The following is a 19234-nucleotide window of genomic DNA, read 5'->3' as shown; positions in this document are numbered from 1 at the left end:
TCTCCTATTCATCCATCCATCCATATATATGGGAATATATACTTCATCCATTACATAAGGGAAAATATTTGCATGTTCCTGCCTCAAAGAGGTGTAAAATATTACTGAACAGGCATGTAAACATACAGTTTGATCTTATTGTGCAAACACTGTCTATAAATATGAAGAACTACTTATTAGAAAAAAAAGGAGGAAAAAAAATTCAAACGTATAAACATCCTCAAACAGGAAGTTTCCCTTCACACTGAAAGTTGAATTTGATTTTTATCAAATTAAAGAGAGTTTTATCTTCTATACTTTGCAAGTGGTTTCATGTACAGTAGGTTGTTCCTGTAGTCTAATTTGGGTTGGGTTGTGTTGGCATGGGGCAAGTCACTATAACAGACTAAAAAAGGGAAGGAACAAACTTAATCAGCAGAAGAACGTTTTCAGCTCGCATTTGCGGTTCACTCTCCTGGAGTCTGTTTGCTGTGTCTGAAACTACAACACGGTAAGAGTTACACTTGTTCAGTAATGAATATTGAATAACTAATGAATCTCCATTCACAGAAGAAACTTGAAGTGAGAAATATTTTCTTTCATAATTACCTCTGAACATCCAAAGCTCATGTGTGCCTAATGTCATCTTTAAGTGACAAACTAACGGTAATAATGTTAAAATAGTATTATCATTTTTTTTACAGTGTTTATAACATAGAGTGCAATTGTAATTGTATTTATGAAACTAAAGATGACGTGTTTTTGTGTAAATGATTTTGTTTCCTGCAGTGATGTCACAGAGACTGACTCCTTCTCTTCTTCTGCTGTTTCTGCTCATGATTCCAGGTGAGTCCCTCCTGTAAATGCAATGGGATTTATAATATCTCAACATTAGAAAGGTTTTGACTAATCATTTAGCCCAGATGACAGAAATAAAGTCAGTCTGGTTAGTAATAAGTGAAGCTGGTAATGCTGTTTGTGGAGTTGTTTAATCAGATCTTCAGAGATTTAATGTCTTCTAAGGCTAAGGCTGTGGCTGGAAGCAAATAGTTTACTGTAAAATCGGAGTTGAATGTACTAAAATGAGAAAAGTTAGTTTCTCTGAATTAGTCATTGAGTTCACATAAATTGAGTTTTGTAGGTCACCATTGTGCTGAAGAGTAAAGCCTGTGCTTCAGTCCAGGAGAAGATCAAGACACACTGAGAATAATAACACTGATAATATGTTGCTGAACTGAGTTGAATTGATGTTTAGTTAATTTTTATTTCAAGAGATAATTCACAGTATTAATATAATCAAATTACCAACACAATATATATATTAAATGGCAATTGACCGATTTAAGACAGTTGGTTTCATCAAATTAAGTTTATTAACAGGTTTTAATTCAGTGTATAATTACAGTAACATATTATAGTAAAGAACTCTAAATTCACAGCTGCTCTTGTTTTGTTGTTTTACAGTTGTGCTGTAATTTACAGTATAAGTCTAGTTGATGATTTACTGTGTTGATGATATACTCTTGTAAATATACTGCACTGTAAAAAAAGTCAGTAAAATATACAGCAAAACACCGTCAAATTCCAACGGTAATGGAGCGTAAAACCAAAAACTTCCTTTTACTGTATTAAATAGATTGAATAACCGTTAATTGTGAGACTGGATAAAACTTTGTTTTTTACTGTAATATGTTGAAATTATAAATATTTTCTGTGAAAACAAATAAATATGCATACATTTTACAATTAAATACTGTAATGTTGAAAATGTCTAAAAACCTTAGATTTTATGGTATTATTTGAGTAAAACTACATCTTTTGGGGTTGTGCACATTGGAATTCACAGTATAAATCTTTATATTTTTAAGCAAACAAAAAGAAGCAAGATGTTAAAAAATCTCACTAAACACTGGACGTTGGATAGACGTGCAGCTCATGTATATATTAGGTCCGTCGGTCCATGACCATTTCTGAACATCTATTTGTAGGGAAAACACCCTAGGAAGTAAAATTAGCTCAAATGAAATATTTAGGGAATTATAAAGAGTTGTTTAGATTACGACCGAGCAACTGATTCGTCCAGCGTTCATTTGCTCGAGCCGTAATAAGCTCTTGTAACGGATATAAATATCCAACAATCGTGAAAACACTGATTAGAGCACGGTAACTTGATCACAGTTTAAGACATTAAATCATAAAGCACATAATACAAGACACTTTCCTTTTAAAATCTACAAGAGATTTTATTTATTCTAACACAAACTAATCTAACACAAAGGCACGCACATACACACACACACATTCATACGTGTTGCAGTAAGAAGGAAATGAGAGAGAAAGAGTTTTGAAAGAGAGAGAGAGAGAGAGAGAGAGAGAGAGAGTGATCTGATTAACCGAATTCCTATCAATGCATTTCAAGGACCAGAACGAACCATGAATCATTCATTTATGCACCAGTTCAGTTTTGGTCTGGAGGTACTTGCTTGCGTTGACTTAAAGGTGAATTTCCCTCGTCGTGCAGAGAGGGGTTTCCCAAGTCGATGATTGGTCCAGATCAGGTCCGTGTGGAACAATGAAAGAAGTCTCTTTGTCGCTGGAGTTGAAGCGGCAAAAGTCGTTGGTTGAACTTTGCGGCGAAACTTAGGACACAAGACTTTCAGCAGTAAAGGAAAATTAAGTAAAGAAAAGAAAAGTGAGTGAAGGTTGGATGGCTTGAATGAGCGGCTGGTCTGTTCTTCTTGTTACTCCATTGTTCTTGGTACTCTGGTCATGGTTTCTCTTACCAGAACTAACCAACTCCAGTTCGTTTACTAACCAACTTCTCTCCTTCACTATCTTGCCATATGATTATTTAAACTGAGTTGTTTGTCACACCTCAGAGGAGTCTTGGCCAATCAGACATTGACCCGTTTCAAGAGGGCCTTCCTCTGCCCCCAATAAAACCTAAGTGTTACATCCCGGTCTGTCTCTGCTTTAGCAGAGTGCCACTTTAACATAATTGCTATTAAATGGAATACAATACATACAATACAGATTTCATTCAAGTCAGAATATAGGAAAGGGAGAAAGAATCAAATTAAGTCCAAATAAGGCATACTTCCAGTCATTCAGTCAAGAGTTAATGCATTTACACGAATTGTGAGTGTTCTAAAGCCTAACTGTTTACAGGTAGTACTTGTCGACACAAAATGCAAAATGTATGTAGTTAAAAGATGTTTGATAAGTCCGTTAAAATTGTTGGAACAATTTTGAAGCAGATTTATTTGTTCAACAGTCTCTTTGGCTCTCCTGTGAAGTAAGGAAACAAAAGGGTCTGGATTGTCTCTCTGTCTTCTTGGGTGACCCTTTGGTATGTCGCTTCTGCTATCAGGAAGCATGTGTCGTAAAAGTAATCAGCCTGGCTTTATCTGCAGACGGTCCGGAGCCGGAACCTCAATTCTGAATTAGAATTATGTTTTGAAAGAATCATCTAAATGATTCATTTGTCTGGTTCGTCCACAGTTCTTACATATCTGACGTCCAAACTAGGTCCACTATTTGGACGTCCAACCATGACCCAACTTGGATGTCATCTTAACGTTCAACATTTGTACTTTGAACGGGGTAATTTTTTTGGACGTCAATAACAGATGCAGGACATTGACATGATTAATATGTAATATTTGTTTTATAGGGCCTATCAACATGATTAATACATGAAGAGCTCAGATGCAAAAGCCTCTAAGTGCCATCTGAAATTTTCTTCTAGAATTATCATTTTTATCAAGCTTGTATATTTAAGTTCAATAATTTCACTTAAATGGCAATGCAAATTACCTATTAATTGTCATTTAAGTGAAAGTGCTTAACTATACCACAGCAAAATCCCCAGTGTTAAATTAACACCCAAAGTGAACATAAGAGTCCATCTTACCTGGTGTTAAAAAGTAACACTGAAGCAGTGTTAAAGTTAATGAGATAATTAAACTAAAGGAAATGCTTTCACCATCATGGTGACTTCAAACTAAACTTTCATTAAAACATTAACATCTAAACACCTGTTCATTCTCAGTAAGAACTTTTGTTGATGTATGACAGAAATCAAATCAAACTGGTTAATAATAAGTGTAATAATGTTTAATGGCTGGAAGTCAGTTGTAGTTGTTGTGTCTCTCTCTTTTTCTCTTGTTGTTTCTTCAGTGATTCTGCTTATTATCATCAGGTGTCTCCACTAATTGTCAATCATCACTCAATCATCAATCAATTATCTCATTAACTTTAACACTGCTTCAGTGTTACTTTTTAACACCCGGTATGATGGACTCATATGTTCACTTTGGGTGTTAATTTAACACTGGGGATTTTGCTTTATAAAAATGATCATTCTAGAAGAAATTCAGATGGCACTTAGAGGCTTTTGCATCTGAACTCTTCACATGCAGATTATTTAGAAACAAACACGATTTATTATGTGACTGCCTATTTATTATTTCAGGCCATGTTTTTTTTTTTTTTTACATTTTCCTGTTTTTCTTTTACTGGTTTATTTAAAGTAGCCTAATCAAGTTGTTTCTTTATGATTATGTATTTTTGCATGTATCTGTTTATTTATTTGGAAATGCAATTTTGTGTGAAATTATAGTTCAGAAAATAATTTCATGGTAGCATATATTAGGCCTACAAAAAAAAAAACTGTCAAATTTACGGTAAAATACCGGCAGCTGTGGTTGCCAGGAATATACCGTAAAAAAATGTGGTATCTGTAAAAGACAATACGGTATACTGGTTTTGTAACCCTGAATTTACGTAGTTTTTTTTTACCAAAATCATGGTAGTATAAAAACAAATATATTTGTCAATTATACAGTAATTTTATGTAAAAAATGCAACTTTCCATAGCTTTTTACGGATATTTGCAGTAAAAAAAAAGTTATAATATAATAATATATACAGTAATTTGTTGTTAATTTAACAGTAATAGGATAGACCCTATTATGGTAAATAACTGTAAAAATAACAGAAATATGTTAAACCTTATTAAAACCTTTGACAGTAAAAAACACAGAGAAATTGTACAACAAATTACAGCATTTTATTTTGACCAGATACATTTTACGGTAAATTCCTGGCAACCACAGCTGCCGGTATTTTACCGCTAAAAATACAGTACAATATAAGGAACATAAATAGTTTACCGTACATTTTACATTTGCAACCGCTAAATATAGAAAAATCTAAAGATGCTCATATATAACCAAGGTAGTGAATATTACTGATAAACAATGAGAAAATTTGACATACCATTTGAAAACAGACTAAACATATAATTTTCTCTATTCCTACCAAACAGCATAGATCTTGAGAATACAGCATGTGTCCATATATATATATATATATATATATATATATATATATATATATATATATATATGGCTGGTAATCCATGGAGAAATTAATAAACATGAAACAAAAAATGACCTGCCCCTGACCGATCAACAGTAATGAGTCACTGGGTCCTGCCTTGGTGAAGGAAAGCACTCAGTGGAGTTTCTAATGCGCATGGTGTCGAAGATACAAGCTCTGCAGGAGTACTTCAATGTCCATCAGGAGTTCACTTTGGACTGGCAGGATCCCCTCTGCAGCAAAAAAAATGGATAAAGTTTCAAAAGTTTGATCAGTGCTTGAGCAAAATGCACAGAAATGAACAAAACGTGCTGTCAAAAACAGATCTAATGATAAATGATTTCTTAGGTGTAAAGTATGCAGTTCTTAAAGGATTAGTTCACTTTTAAAAAAAACTTTTGCTGATAATTTACTCACCCCCATGTCATCCAAGATGTCCATGTCTTTCTTTCTTCAGTCGAAAAGAAATTAAGGTTTTTGATGAAAACATTCCAGGATTTTTCCCTATATTATGGTCTCCAGTGGGACCCAAACGGTTCAAGGTCCAAATGACAGTTTCAGTGCAGCTTCAAAGGGCTTTAAACGATACCAGACGATGAATAAGGGCTTTATCTAGAGAATCGATCACTCATTTCAAAAATAAGTAAAAAAGTTTGTTTTATAAGCACAAATGCCTGCCTTGCTCTGTTCTGTGATGCGCGTTAGTGACGTCACGTAATACGCAATTACGTTGAAAAGGTCAAGTTGAGGTGTTTACAAATGTGCGGAAGGAGGACCATATACACCACATATTCAAATGTATTTGTGTCAGTTTATCGTTTAAAATGCCCATTTTGTATGTGTATCCTGGGTGCTTTAATATTAAAAAGCCTAAAAGAAAATTTTCTTCAGGACAGAAATTTTTCAAGCATGACCTTTTAAACGTAATTGCGTATTACGTGACGTCACGAACGCGCATCACAGAACAGAGCAAGGATTTTTTGATGCTGTTCACTTTATGTAAACAACTTATTTTAATTCAACATTAGGTTTTAACCTAATTGCGTATTATGTATTAGGTTTCTTTTTCAAATTTAATTGCTTCATGTTAAATTGACTTAAAACAATTACTTTTTGACTTAACTTGATGTTTTCATATTAAAATAACATGTTTCAATCAAGTAAACTCAACCAGGACTCAAACAAACAAGACTTTCACAACCCATCATGCTTTGCAAAGGGGCTGATCTAGGAGCGTAAATGTTGAAATAAAGTGTTATTTTAAGCAGTTTTTAGCAACATGAGAAAATGGAGAGACTTTTTAATGTTTACTGTTCTATTATGTTGGTATTTAAAAGTTTCTGTTATGTTAATAGTTTTGGGGTTACCATCGTGGTGAAGTGTAGAACATGTGCTTGGGTTGAGGGCCTGCTAACAACAATTAAAGTTGTTTTAATAATAAAAACAACTATTTTGGGCATGCCATAGATGGAATATAACCCTCATCTGGCTAACACCTAACAATAAGAGACTTTGCAAAGTGAAGATTTTGTAAAAGTTGTGGAAATGGTTATTGAATGTGTCCACTATATAAACTAATCAAATAAACTGGATTTTTAGGGTAACTAAATGTAATGGTTTTGGACAAAAACCAATAATGTTAATTACATGCAACATAACCAAGTTACGTGGAACCTGTTGACATAAAAAAATTAAGTAAATACAATGTATTATTTTTTTGAGTGTATTACTGTTAAATTAACAACAAATTACTGTATATATTATTATATTATATTTTTTTTTTACTGCAAATATCCGTAAAAATATATGGAAAGTTGCATTTTTACATAAAATTACTGTATAATTGACAAATATATTTGTTTATTTCTACCATGATTTTGGTAAAAAAAATACGTTGTCTACTGTAAAATTTAGGGTTACAAAACCAGTATACCGTATTGTCTTTTACAGATTCCACATTTTTTTCACGGTATATTCCTGGCAACCACAGCTGCCGGTATTTTACCGTAAATTTGACAGTTTTTTTTTTTTTTTTTTTTTTTTTTTACAGTGTGGCTTATTTGCAAAATAAATTGGCAGTAAGTTGCTGTAAATTATATATATATATATATATATATATATATATATATATATATATATATATATATATATATATATATATATTAGTGGGCATTTTCATCATTTCCCTGTGAATGTTGTTTTTCAGGGGTTTCTAGTGCTGATTGGGGTGTGAGTTACAGTCCTTCACACATCTGTGCACTAAAGGACTCATCAGTGATAATGAACTGCACTTATACATACCCTACTGGATATCAGATCATGAAAGTGTTCTGGACCAAAACACTGGAAAAAGTTAATGGAGAGTTTCAAGATCTGTCTAAGGACCGTAAATACAGTCAGAGGATTCAGTATCTGGGAGATAAACAGCAGAATTGCACCATCAGACTGAGTCATGTGACACTGAAGGATTCACACGAGTACTATTTCAGATTCATCAGTGATAAACCTGATGGTAAATGGCTTGGTGATCCAGGAGTGACTCTTACTGTCACAGGTGACTTTGGTGAGGTTTCTCTCTTCTTCTGTGCATTATGTTGAATAATAATCAGTGTATGACAGCAGCACTAGATATAATGTGTGTGTTGTGTTCAGATCTTCAGGTGGAGTCTCCTGAGAGAGTGACAGAGGGAGATTCAGTCCGTCTGACATGTAAAAGCAGCTGCACTCTGACTGACAGAGCAACATTCATCTGGTACAGAAACTCACAGCCATTAACTGAGAGAAGAGACAGAAACAATGAACTCCTGCTGCAGTCAGTCAGAAGAGAGGATGCAGGCAGATATAGCTGTGCTGTACACAGACACAATTACATCTCTCCTGCTGTTCAGCTCAATGTCATGTGTGAGTACAGATTCATTTATTTTCAAAAACTTGTTGAATTCACATTTGAAATTTAATTTTTTTTTTTTTTTTTTTTTTTTTTTGTTCTTTTAGATGCACCAAAGAGTGCCTCAGTGTCCATCAGTCCATCTGGTGAAATAGTGTCAGGAGATTCAGTGACTCTGAACTGCAGCAGTGATTCAAACCCTCCTGCAGAAATCAGATGGTTTAAAGGAAGAAAGTTTGTAGGATCTGGAAGAATCTACAGCATCTCAAAGATCAGCTCTGATGACAGTGGAGAATACAAGTGCAGATCCAGAAATGAACATGGAGAGAAATACTCTGCTGCTGTGACTTTAAACATCATGTGTGAGTTTATTATAAAACATAAGATGTTAATTATGTTTTGATAATTTAATTTCACATTAGTAATTTTAAAAAATGCAGTGCTTACATAAATAAATACATGCTACAAATAAGTATATATCATCAATGTTACATTTCAGAATTTTTGTTTTATTTTATTTTTAACAATCAATGGTCATCATTTACGTCTGTATGTGAGTTTTGCAAATATTTAACCAATGACAAGAATTTAAAAGAGCTTGTGACTAAACCTCATATCGCTACTGGATCCTCAAACTGTCAGTCAAATATTATAACTCTGTTATAGTGCTGCATTAGCCCTGACAAAACATTGCAAATCATCTTTTAAAAGGAAACGGTGGTGTGTTGAACACCTGACGCAAGAGTTGCAACTATGGCAGCTGAGAAGGTCATTCTTTGTGTTCTTTTTGAAGAATTTTTGGAGCCTGATGAAATCGGTATAAATATGTGTTAAATACTGCAAAAAACGCTCAGTATTACAGTCACTGCCCAGAATAAAAGAGCACATTAATTAAGAAAGCACTTAATTACCATTGTGTATGAAATTTATTTTTGTGTATATAAATAAACTTGCCTTGCAATGAAGCTAAAAATATAAACAGCTACATCATCATGTTGATATGCTTTCTTGATATTTTTCTATAAAACTCTTATGACAAACATGTCTTCTAATTTCTTCAATTGTTGCGTATACCGTGCTGCAGCAGACACATTTGTAAATGACTTTACTTGGACCCATTATGCGAACTGTCTCTTTAATACCGCGTGCTTTATATACATGTTGCTGCTGATCAGGCTGACATTTTTGACACACCCACCAAACAAGAGAAGACGTATCTCGAACAAAGAATATACACTAACAAGAAGCGACACTCAATAGAATGTTCCAATGCAACACCGGTGCCCAGCAGCAGCCCTGCGTTTCCTCCATTTTGGGGTGAAAGCAAGTCGGCAGTCCACTAGTTTCTATGGCAATATCAGCTTTAAAAAAAAAAAAAAAAAAAAAAAAAAAACATACATTAAAGCTGAAATCCAACCTGAATGATGACAACACAGAATAAAATACTACCACTAATGATCATCCAATCCTTTTTACAGTTTATTTTACACAATTTGTGTTTAAGTCTTCAACTTTTTTCACAAAACTTTTGCTCTCTAGAAACCCAGTCAGTTTGGGTTAAAATTCTATAAAAGGCTTATAAAAACTGAATTATTACCAACATATGAAATTAAATTAAGGACATGAATTAGAAAAATTGAGAATGTTGGACAATAAATATATGAATATAACAGCTTGATTTTGCAGTGTCGTCTAATGTCCGTTAAAGCAAAAGTGTCCAAAAGTGTGAATTATGTGATAACGGACACAGCAATGCATCATGTATTATAAGATTATTATGTTTGTAGTGTGATCCATTAAAACGCACAATAAAACCTATTTCAATTCAGACCTAGATACTACTATCACTATTACTCCACTCTGAATTATATTGTTCGCTGCAAATATGATCTTAAATGTATTAATTTACTATGAATAAATGTGTGAAGTTGCATAAAATGGAATAAACTCAATAAAGTAGACTAACGTCTAGGTTACTAATGTAACCCCCGTTCCCAGAAGGAGGGAACGGAGACGTTACGTCGATACTGACGTAATGGGGTCTCGCTAGGGAGCCCAATCACCTCCAAGGATACAAAACAAGCCAATGGGAATTGGCCTGTGAGATTTACATGCCGGGCCCCTCCCCCGGCATCCGGGTATAAATAGGGCCGGCATACTCACCTTCATTCATATTTTTGCTGAGGAGCCGAGATAGGTATCTGGCCGCTCAGCGGTGGCACAAAGCTATGGCAAGGGAACGTAACGTCTCCGTTCCCTCCTTCTGGGAACGGGGGTTACATTAGTAACCTAGACGTTCCCATTCAGTCAGTCACGTTCAACGTTACGTCGATACTGACGTAATGGGGTCCCGTGGAAAACGCCATAGCAACTGAACCACGTTACGAGTGTTAGGGAGGCAGGTGCTGGCAGGCTGAGGCGTGCCAAGTGCAAATGCGGCCCATACTCGCAACCCTCCAGCGCCCAGAGTAAGCCCAGGAATGTCTTCCATACCGGTGGGATGGAGAGGACAGGGCGTTACCGTGGAGAAGTCGAAGCTGCTGTTCCTACCCCACGGGGGAGAGTGCTTCGGACTCAATCCCTCGTTTTCCAGCAACGACAAAAACGCCAGGAAAGCGTTCCCCGAGGAGGGGAAAGCTACGGAGACCACACCCTGCCCGAAGGGAGGTAACGTGTGGAAGACACATATGGACTGGTCTGAGAACAGTAACGCATATGGAAGATCTCTGATGTAGGTCCTACCTTTCGGGAGGAACGACTAGCAATCAGAGACGGTGCAAAAGCGAAGCCGCCCAGGGAAAGACACGGGTTTACCGTCAGGGAAACCTTACCGTGGACAATCTCATATGGGATTACCCGAGGGGAATCACAGCATATGGGCATCTAGCCCAGTACAAGGGCAGACCAACTGGGCATACACACGAGTACTGGACCTAGCGCCGGACGCCTCCGCCACGTCTGGCCGCCGCAAGATGCAGGAGGAACTCCACAGGGTTCGCCGTTACGGGGAACTGAACTGAGGAGCAGAAAAAGTGCTCGCATTCCCTCTCCCGAGGGAAATGGCACAGCAAGCGAACACCCATGGCTAACTACGAGTAGAAAGCACACGGGTGGACACCGGTTCCACTCGGAGGTTATAATACCTCGCGAATGTGTTTGGTGTCGCCCAGCCTGCAGCTCTGCAGATGTCTGCAACAGAGGCGCCGTGCGCCAACGCCCAGGAGGAAGCAACACCCCGAGTGGAGTGAGCTCGCAACCCGAGAGGGCACGGCTCGCCTTGGGACTGGTACGCCAAGGCGACGGCATCCACTATCCAGTGGGCCAACCTCTGTTTGGAGACAGCCTTTCCCTTCTGCTGACCTCCAAAACAGACAAAGAGCTGCTCAGAGCTTCTAAAGCTCTGCGTGCGGTCCACGTAAACGCGCAGAGCACGAACGGGACACAGCAATGCAAGGGCTGGGTCTGCCTCCTCCGGGGGCAGTGCTTGCAGGTTCACCACCTGGTCCCTGAAGGGAGTGGTGGGAACCTTGGGCACATATCCAGGCCGGGGTCTCAAGATGACTTGAGAGTAGTCCGGCCCGAATTCCAGGCACGAATCGCTGACCGAAAATGCTTGCAGGTCCCCAACCCTCTTGAAGGAGGCGAGCGCGGTCAGGAGCACTGTCTTAAGAGACAGATGTTTCAGCTCGACTGACTCAAGGGGCTCGAAGGGAGCTCCCCGAAGGCCCAAGAGGGCGATGGAGAGATCCCAGGAGGGAATGAGGCGAGGCCTAGGGGGATTCAACCTCCTGGCGCCTCTGAGGAACCTGATGATCAGGTCGTGCTTCCCTAGTGACTTGCCGTCGAGCACATCGTGATGTGCTGCGATGGCGGCCACATAGACCTTCAGGGTGGAAGGGGACAGCCTCCGTTCCAAACCCTCTTGAAGGAAGGAAAGCACAACACCGACCGGGCATTTCCGGGGGTCCTCCCTGCTGGAGGAACATCACTCAGCGAACAGACTCCACTTCAAAGCGTAAGCGCGCCTCGTCGAGGGGGCTCGGGCCGAAGTGATGGTGTCGACTACCGCGGGCGGTAGGTCACTCAAGTCTGCCGCGTCCCGTCCAGGAACCACACGTGGAGGTTCCACAGGTTGGGACGTGGGTGCCATATGGTGCCCTGCCCCTGAGAGAGGATATCCTGCCTCAGGGGAATGCGCCAGGGATGGGCTGTCGCGAGGAGCATGAGTTCCGGGAACCAGGTCCGGTTGGGCCAGTACGGCGCAACTAGCAAGACCTGCTCCTCGTCCTCCCTGACCTTGCACAGTGTCTGTGCAAGGAGGCTCACTGGGGGAAACGCATACTTGCGTAGGCCCCGGGGCCAGCTGTGTGCCAGTGCATCCGTGCCGAGGGTCCCCTCGGTCAGCGAATAAAACAACTGGCAATGGGCGGATTCCAGAGAAGCGAACAGGTCCACCTGTGCTTCCCCGAACCGGCTCCATAACAGCTGGACTGCCTGGGGGTGGAGTCTCCATTCCCCCGGGAGCATGAGCTGTCGTGAGAGCGCGTCGGCCGCACGATTGAGCTCGCCCGGGATGTAGGAGGCGCGCAGCGGCCTGAGTCGGCGCTGACTCCACGGAAGGAGATGGCGGGCGAGTTGCGACATGCGACAGGAGCGTAGACCACCCTGGTGGTTGATATACGCTACCGCCGATGTGTTGTCCGTCCGGACCAGTACATGCTTGCCCTGCAGCAGCGGTCGAAACCGGCGCAGCGCAAGGAGTACTGCCAGCAACTCGAGGCAGTTGATATGCCAATGGCGATGGGATCCCGTCCAGGACCCCGACGCCGACTGGCCACTGCATATGGCACCCCAGCCGGTGGCAGAGGCATCTGTTGTGACAACAACATGCCTGGACACTTGCACTAGGGGCACCCCGGCCCGTAGAAAAGCAATGTCCGACCACGGGCTGAATGTGTGGCGGCAACTCGGTGTGATGACCACACGGAGTGAGCCACGGTGCCATGCCCACCTCGGGACCCGGTCGTGCAGCCAGTGCTGAAGCGGTCTCATATGAAGCAATCCGAGCGGCGTGACCGCGGCTGCGGATGCCATATGCCCCAGGAGCCTCTGAAATTGTTTCAGTGGGACCGCTGTTTTCCGCGAGAACGAGTTCAGGCAGTTCAGCACCGACTGTGCATGCTCGTTGGTGAGACGTGCTGTCATATTGACCGAGTCCAGCTCCACACCGAGAAAAGAGATGCTCTGCACGGGGCAGAGCTTGCTCTTCTCCCGGTTGACCCGAAGCCCCAACTGGCTGAGGTGCCTGAGCACCAGGTCCCTGTGGTCGCACAACTGCTCTCGTGACTGGGCCAAAATGAGCCAGTCGTCGAGATAGTTGAGGATGCGAACGCCCACTTCCCTGAGTGGGGCAAGGGCCCCCTCTGCGACTTTGGTAAAGACGCGAGGAGACAGGGACAGCCCGAAGGGTAGGACCCTGTACTGATATGCCCGCCCCTCGAACGCAAACCATAGGAACGGTCTGTGTCGAGGAAGGATCGAGACATGAAAGTACGCGTCCTTCAGGTCGATAGCTGCAAACCAATCCTGGGCGCGAACGCACGTGAGAATGCGTTTCACGGTGAGCATCTTGAACGGGAGCCTGTGAAGGGCCCAATTCAAGACACGCAGGTCCAGGATTGGTCGTAACCCCCCGCCTTTCTTGGGTACTATGAAGTAAGGGCTGTAAAACCCAGACTCCATCTCGGCTGCAGGGACACGCTCTATTGCGTCCTTCGACAAGAGAACCGCAATCTCCGCCCGCAGGACAGAGGCGTTGGGCCCTGTCACCGAGGTGAACAGAACGCCGCTGACCCTGGGTGGACGCCTGGCGAACTGAATCGCGTAGCCGAGTCTGACTGTCCGAATGAGCCAACGGGACGGGTTGGGAAGGCGTAGCCACGCCTCCAAGCACCGTACGAGTGGAACCATCCGGACAACAGAAGTACCCACGGGGGGGCAGCATGGAGCACTGTGGCCTGACTCAGGAGGCAGTGCGCACCGAGGTCGAGGCTGTGAGTGGAGTCCACTCACATGGCTCCGAGTGGGCAGGGTGGCGTGGGAAGGCGGTGCGTTCCCGGGGCGCCAAGACCCTGCCCGTGGCGAAGGAAGGAACGGCTGAGAGAGAGGGAGCGAAAGCTCGCTCACCCTCAGCGCGGACCTTCTCATATGACCCAGAGGTTTTGGAAATTGCTCTTTTAGTATACCTCACCAGCCGAAGCACCCAGGGACGAGTGTGGCACCGTCCTGTGGGCAGCGCGCCATCACACCCACCGCTGAGCGTGCCTTCCCACCAGCTGGAGAGACTCGAGCAGCCACCAGGAACAAAAAACAGCCGAGTAGCAATTAAAATTGCTGTTTTTAGGATCTTGTCCTATAGCAATTATAATTGCTGTTTTTTGCTCTTTTGAAATTCGCTCTTTCTTAAGAGGTGAATGTGCAGATCCGATCCGATCGGCTCCGAAGCAAAAGTATGAATGAAGGTGAGTATGCCGGCCCTATTTATACCCGGATGCCGGGGGAGGGGCCCGGCATGTAAATCTCACAGGCCAATTCCCATTGGCTTGTTTTGTATCCTTGGAGGTGATTGGGCTCCCTAGCGAGACCCCATTACGTCAGTATCGATGTAACGTCGAACGTGACTGACTTAATGGGAACTAAGTTACCTCAGATGGTTGAATGGTTGGATTCCACAACTGGTAAAATTAAATATGTATAAGACAATACAACATTTACTGTAGGAGCCGTACAATTTACTGGTGACTTAACCCTCTGGAGTCTGAGGCTGATTTGGGGCCTGGAGAAGTTTTGACATGCCCTGACATTTGTGTTTTTTTTTCAGTTGTTCATAAACATATTAATGGAAAAAGTGTCATTACACTGTATTCAGCACAAACTAGGCTACCATAATATGTGAGGAACATGTATGTACATGTTTGTGTTTTTGAAGGAATAACATTTATGCGTGGTTATTGAAAAAAACAAAAAAATAAGTCACTGAAATAAGGCCAAAAATATATATTAAATCTGTGTTTACAAGACTTCTGGGTATTGGAAGTTGTAGGCTAGAGTGTTTGCTTCAAAATGATGTAAAATTATAATGCCTACTTGTTCATATAAAACACTATATTGATTTAGTTTTTGTAAGTCACTTTTTGTCAAGAAACACAGTATGCGTGGAGGCGTGAATGATCATGAATAATGGGCCATTTACACCTGAGAAAACAAAAGAATCACATAATAATGACCTGAAATGACTTGCATATTAGGCTGTGAAAAAACCCTCTGTAATCATGTCTCAGCTCAATTTAAAATAATGGTATTCTATTATATTCTTTAAAATATAATGTATTTTTGTGATGCAAAGAGTCTGACTATAGGTTTTTAGTTTAAAAGAAGCACATTTGGAGAAATATTGATGGATTTAAAAAGCTGTTCTATTGTACTTCTGATTTGGCAGTGAAATTCGCTAAAAGTGTAAAAAGTATCAAAGTGTCGCCTCTTGGGTTCAATACTCTTTGTCTCAAACCCCATTGCACACCGTTTCCAGGAAACATGTTGTTCAACCCAGAAACTGTAGTGAAACGTTGCGCACTAGTTTGATCTTGAACGTGCCCCTTATATTTTAATAAGTATACATTAGCAATGTTTTTTTACTTATCAAATCTGTGCTGTGGCAATAAATAAATAAATAAGGTTAGGAAACACTGCATTAGGAAGTAGTTGGGGCCATGCAGAAACTTGCGAATGATGCTTTTATAGTTGTGTCGTCACCGTTTAGTGACTTTATTGTATGTTCTGGGAAAAGTTGTATGTGTTGGTCACAGAGCCTTTGATTTGTTGTTTTGGATCTGGCAATTTTTCATTTACAAATTAAGCACTGTGTAAGAGGTCCTAAATTAATAATCTGATAATTGTTATCAGACCCTCCCAGGAACGTCTCAGTGTTGATAAATGGATCTGGTGAAATAGTGTCAGGAGATTCAGTGAATCTGATCTGCAGCAGTGATTCAAACCCTCCTGCTCTGAACTTCAGCTGGTTTAAGGAGAATGAAAGCTCAGCTGTTGGATCTGGACAGAGTTTCAGTGCACTACAGAGTGGACGCTTCTACTGTCAGGCTCACAATCAACATGGATCTCAGAGATCAGACGCTGTAACTGTCACAGGTGAAGCTTTTATTTTATAAGCTCAAGAGAGCTGTGTGGCTTTGAGAGTTTGTCTTAATTCAAATTCTTCATCTTTCAGTGCATCATGATCTTGATTGGCATGTCTGGTTGGGGATCACAGTGGCATGCGTAGGATTTATCATCATCGTCATCATCATTCTGTTTATAATGTAAGTTTGATTAAAATCATTCTCAATGATTTTAGGAAAGATATTCACTTTCCGACTAGTGCAGGTGGAAATGTCACGTCATGTGATAAATAATTTAATTCTTTAAAATGCAGCTTACAATTTTATTTTCAGTTATTACAGGAGAAAACGCAGAGATGCTAAAACTGAAGAACTCACAGCGAAGCAGGTAAATCATCCAGACTCAACATGTGAATAACCTCTTTAGACGGGGCAATTCATACAAAACATGAGACACAAGTCAGTAGAACGAAAGGAGAAAAAAAAGGTCTTGAGAAAAATTTACCATCTTTATTGAGCACAGTGTTTATTTAACGCAGTGTCAGATGAGCGCAACGGTCAAACATGTCCGTCTAGCGCATTTACAAATGAAAAAGTAACACGCTGAAATTGAAAATGTTCTGTGTGAACGGTCCCTAAATGTGAATAATAAATAATAATTAATTTTCTTCCATTACAGGACAGTCTGTACTCTAACATAACAGGGAGAGACGTTCATGTTTCTGAATCAGCTGATTGTGATGATGCTCAGTACGCCACTGTTACTTCCAGCAAACCCAGAAGAGACAGAAACGCTCCTGATCGCAGAGATACTGAGGAGATCCAGTACGCAACTGTACAACATCCCAAAAACAAACAGACCAAGAGATCAGAGGAGAACGAAAGCCAGTACGGCAATATCAGGATTCACCAGCCTGAATCTGCTGTGAGGTGAGAAGAACCAGCTTAAAGAGACACTTCACCCAAAATAAAACATTTGTCATCCACTCATCCGCATGTTACTTTTATGATTGTGATGAAAGGAGAATTTATAGTTCTTTAAATCTGGACACATTTCCTAATAACTTTGTGTGTCACTGAGGTTTTAGAAGCATGTGATATACAAGGTGTCTGTATTTGACTTCGTGTAATCTGACACATGACATTGTTTCTATTTATTTTAATTTTATGTTCTTTAGGCGATCAAATGTTGAAACTGTGGACGACGCTTCTGTGATCTACAGCCGTGTCAAATGAGTAACAGAGACCATCATGAAGACAAAGGCCTCAACAATTTATAATTAAAGTTTTGAAAGTAGGGCTGTCAATTCAGCATGCACAGTTATTTATTATTCAATAAATCAGGTAAATATATGGCAGGAACACAGTGTCTGTAATCTTTTTCACATTACAAGAGCGGAATACAATTGAAAGAGCCAAGAACCCACAACATGGTGTTTGGTGAGACTAAAAAACTTGATTTGAACTTTTGACTTCAAATGTTTCTGTGAGCAAATAAAAAGCCCATATCAGTTTGACCAAATTCGAGCTTGTGTGTCGTCATGTCTAAGTCATTGTAGACCTATAAAATAATGTACTATGTGTGATGATCTCTGTATATGTGCAACAGTGGATAAAATAAATTTGATGTACACCTCACTCTATTAAAGTCTCATGATTATTTGTAGTGCAGCTTCTGTGTACGTGTGTTCAGACGAGGTCAATTATGTTGGTTTAATCAGTTTGACTAAACCATAATTTTACGAAACCCCTGAAGTCACATGATGATGGAAATTATTCTTTCAAATCTTTTACATTCCCCATGCAGGAAAATTGAGCAAATGCAAAAGCATTAACAACATTAGCTGAGAATTAATTTTGATCAGTGACGTATTGACACTGTCTGTGTGTCGTACATGTGTTCTTCATTATGGTCTTCATTATGGTCTGGTGCTTATGTGTGGGTGAACTATTGCTGGATGACTATTTCCTGTCTCACCCACCTCTACTGCCCACCGAAGTGGTGGTGATGATGCTATTCTTTTCACCAATAAACTGAACAGAAATATTTTCTCAAGGATGTCAAAATATAGCTTGTCTCTCTGAGGTCAAAGTGTCGAAATCCAGTCTTACTCAATATATAGTATGTTCCTGTACTGAGTGTCTTGCTCAATATTTCTTCAGAAAATGTTTCCAGGAAGAAAGGCTATAAAAACAGTTTTATTTTATTTTATTTTATTTTTCATTTTGAATGGAAATGCAAATTAAACTGTAAGTAAAATGTCAATAAATATGTGTACATGATTCATAGATTAATCAAAGGGTTGGACAAACCTCATTTCATTTTGTTAAACATTTGGCTTTTTTTTAGATATCTATAAATGCGATAATCCCGATAGCAGCATAGTTTCGGCCCACATCTTGCCCACGTGGAATCCACACGCAACAGATGTGGGCCGGATCTGGACCAACACTATGAGTTGCTTGTGTGGGCAGGAGTCAAGAAAGATGAAGAAACATTTTCTGTCTGTGCAAGAATTTTAAAATAAACCATGTTAACCATAAGAAAATCATCAGTTTATCGTCTGCTGGAGAGACTCACCAGAACACGGTAAGAGTTACTCTGGTTACTGTGTGAATATAGTCTGATTAATACTGTTGTAGAAACCTCTGACCTATTCAATAGAACATATTCTCTGAAAAAATCTTTATGGAAACGTTTATATAATGATGATAGTGTGTGTTACTGTATTATTGTTCTTGTAGTGATGTCACTGTTAATGGCTCCTCTTTCTCTGGTGTTTCTGCTCATGATTCACGGTAAGTGGCTCGT

The 19234-nt window shown here is 40.3% G+C and overlaps 3 protein-coding genes across 3 annotated transcripts in view; 1 reads left to right on the top strand and 2 right to left on the bottom strand.

Annotated features, from left to right (window-relative positions):
• The window catches only part of LOC137032441 (B-cell receptor CD22-like), a 900294-nt gene that overhangs the window by 117817 nt on the left and 763243 nt on the right, over positions 1-19234 (bottom strand). The window lies entirely within an intron of this gene.
• The window catches only part of LOC137031666 (CMRF35-like molecule 7), a 215507-nt gene that overhangs the window by 9539 nt on the left and 186734 nt on the right, over positions 1-19234 (bottom strand). The gene's annotated exons all lie outside the window — the stretch shown is intronic.
• Positions 431-18053, top strand: LOC137032857 (B-cell receptor CD22-like). Its single transcript, XM_067404834.1, has 10 exons — positions 431-490; positions 769-825; positions 7568-7924; positions 8014-8262; positions 8356-8610; positions 16211-16453; positions 16533-16623; positions 16756-16810; positions 17102-17352; positions 17601-18053. Exons 2-10 carry the CDS (start codon positions 771-773, stop codon positions 17656-17658), a joined length of 1614 nt encoding a protein of 537 aa, XP_067260935.1. The 5' UTR covers positions 431-490; positions 769-770; the 3' UTR covers positions 17659-18053.

The sequence above is a fragment of the Chanodichthys erythropterus genome, chromosome 12 (assembly GCF_024489055.1).
Source record: "Chanodichthys erythropterus isolate Z2021 chromosome 12, ASM2448905v1, whole genome shotgun sequence".
NCBI lineage: Eukaryota > Metazoa > Chordata > Actinopteri > Cypriniformes > Xenocyprididae > Chanodichthys > Chanodichthys erythropterus.
Note: the sequence above shows the minus strand (reverse complement) of the source record. Positions and strands in the feature narration are given on the sequence as shown.

What these genes read in the sequence shown, in the direction of transcription:
- LOC137032857 (XM_067404834.1), top strand. Translation starts at nt 771, where the DNA reads ATGTCACAGAGACTGACTCCTTCTCTTCTTCTGCTGTTTCTGCTCATG. An exon ending in GTTTCTGCTCATGATTCCAG is followed by an intron (nt 826 to 7,567) that starts GTGAGTCCCTCC and finishes GTTGTTTTTCAG; the next exon opens with GGGTTTCTAGTGCTGATTGG. An exon ending in ATCATCATTCTGTTTATAAT is followed by an intron (nt 16,624 to 16,755) that starts GTAAGTTTGATT and finishes TTTTATTTTCAG; the next exon opens with TTATTACAGGAGAAAACGCA.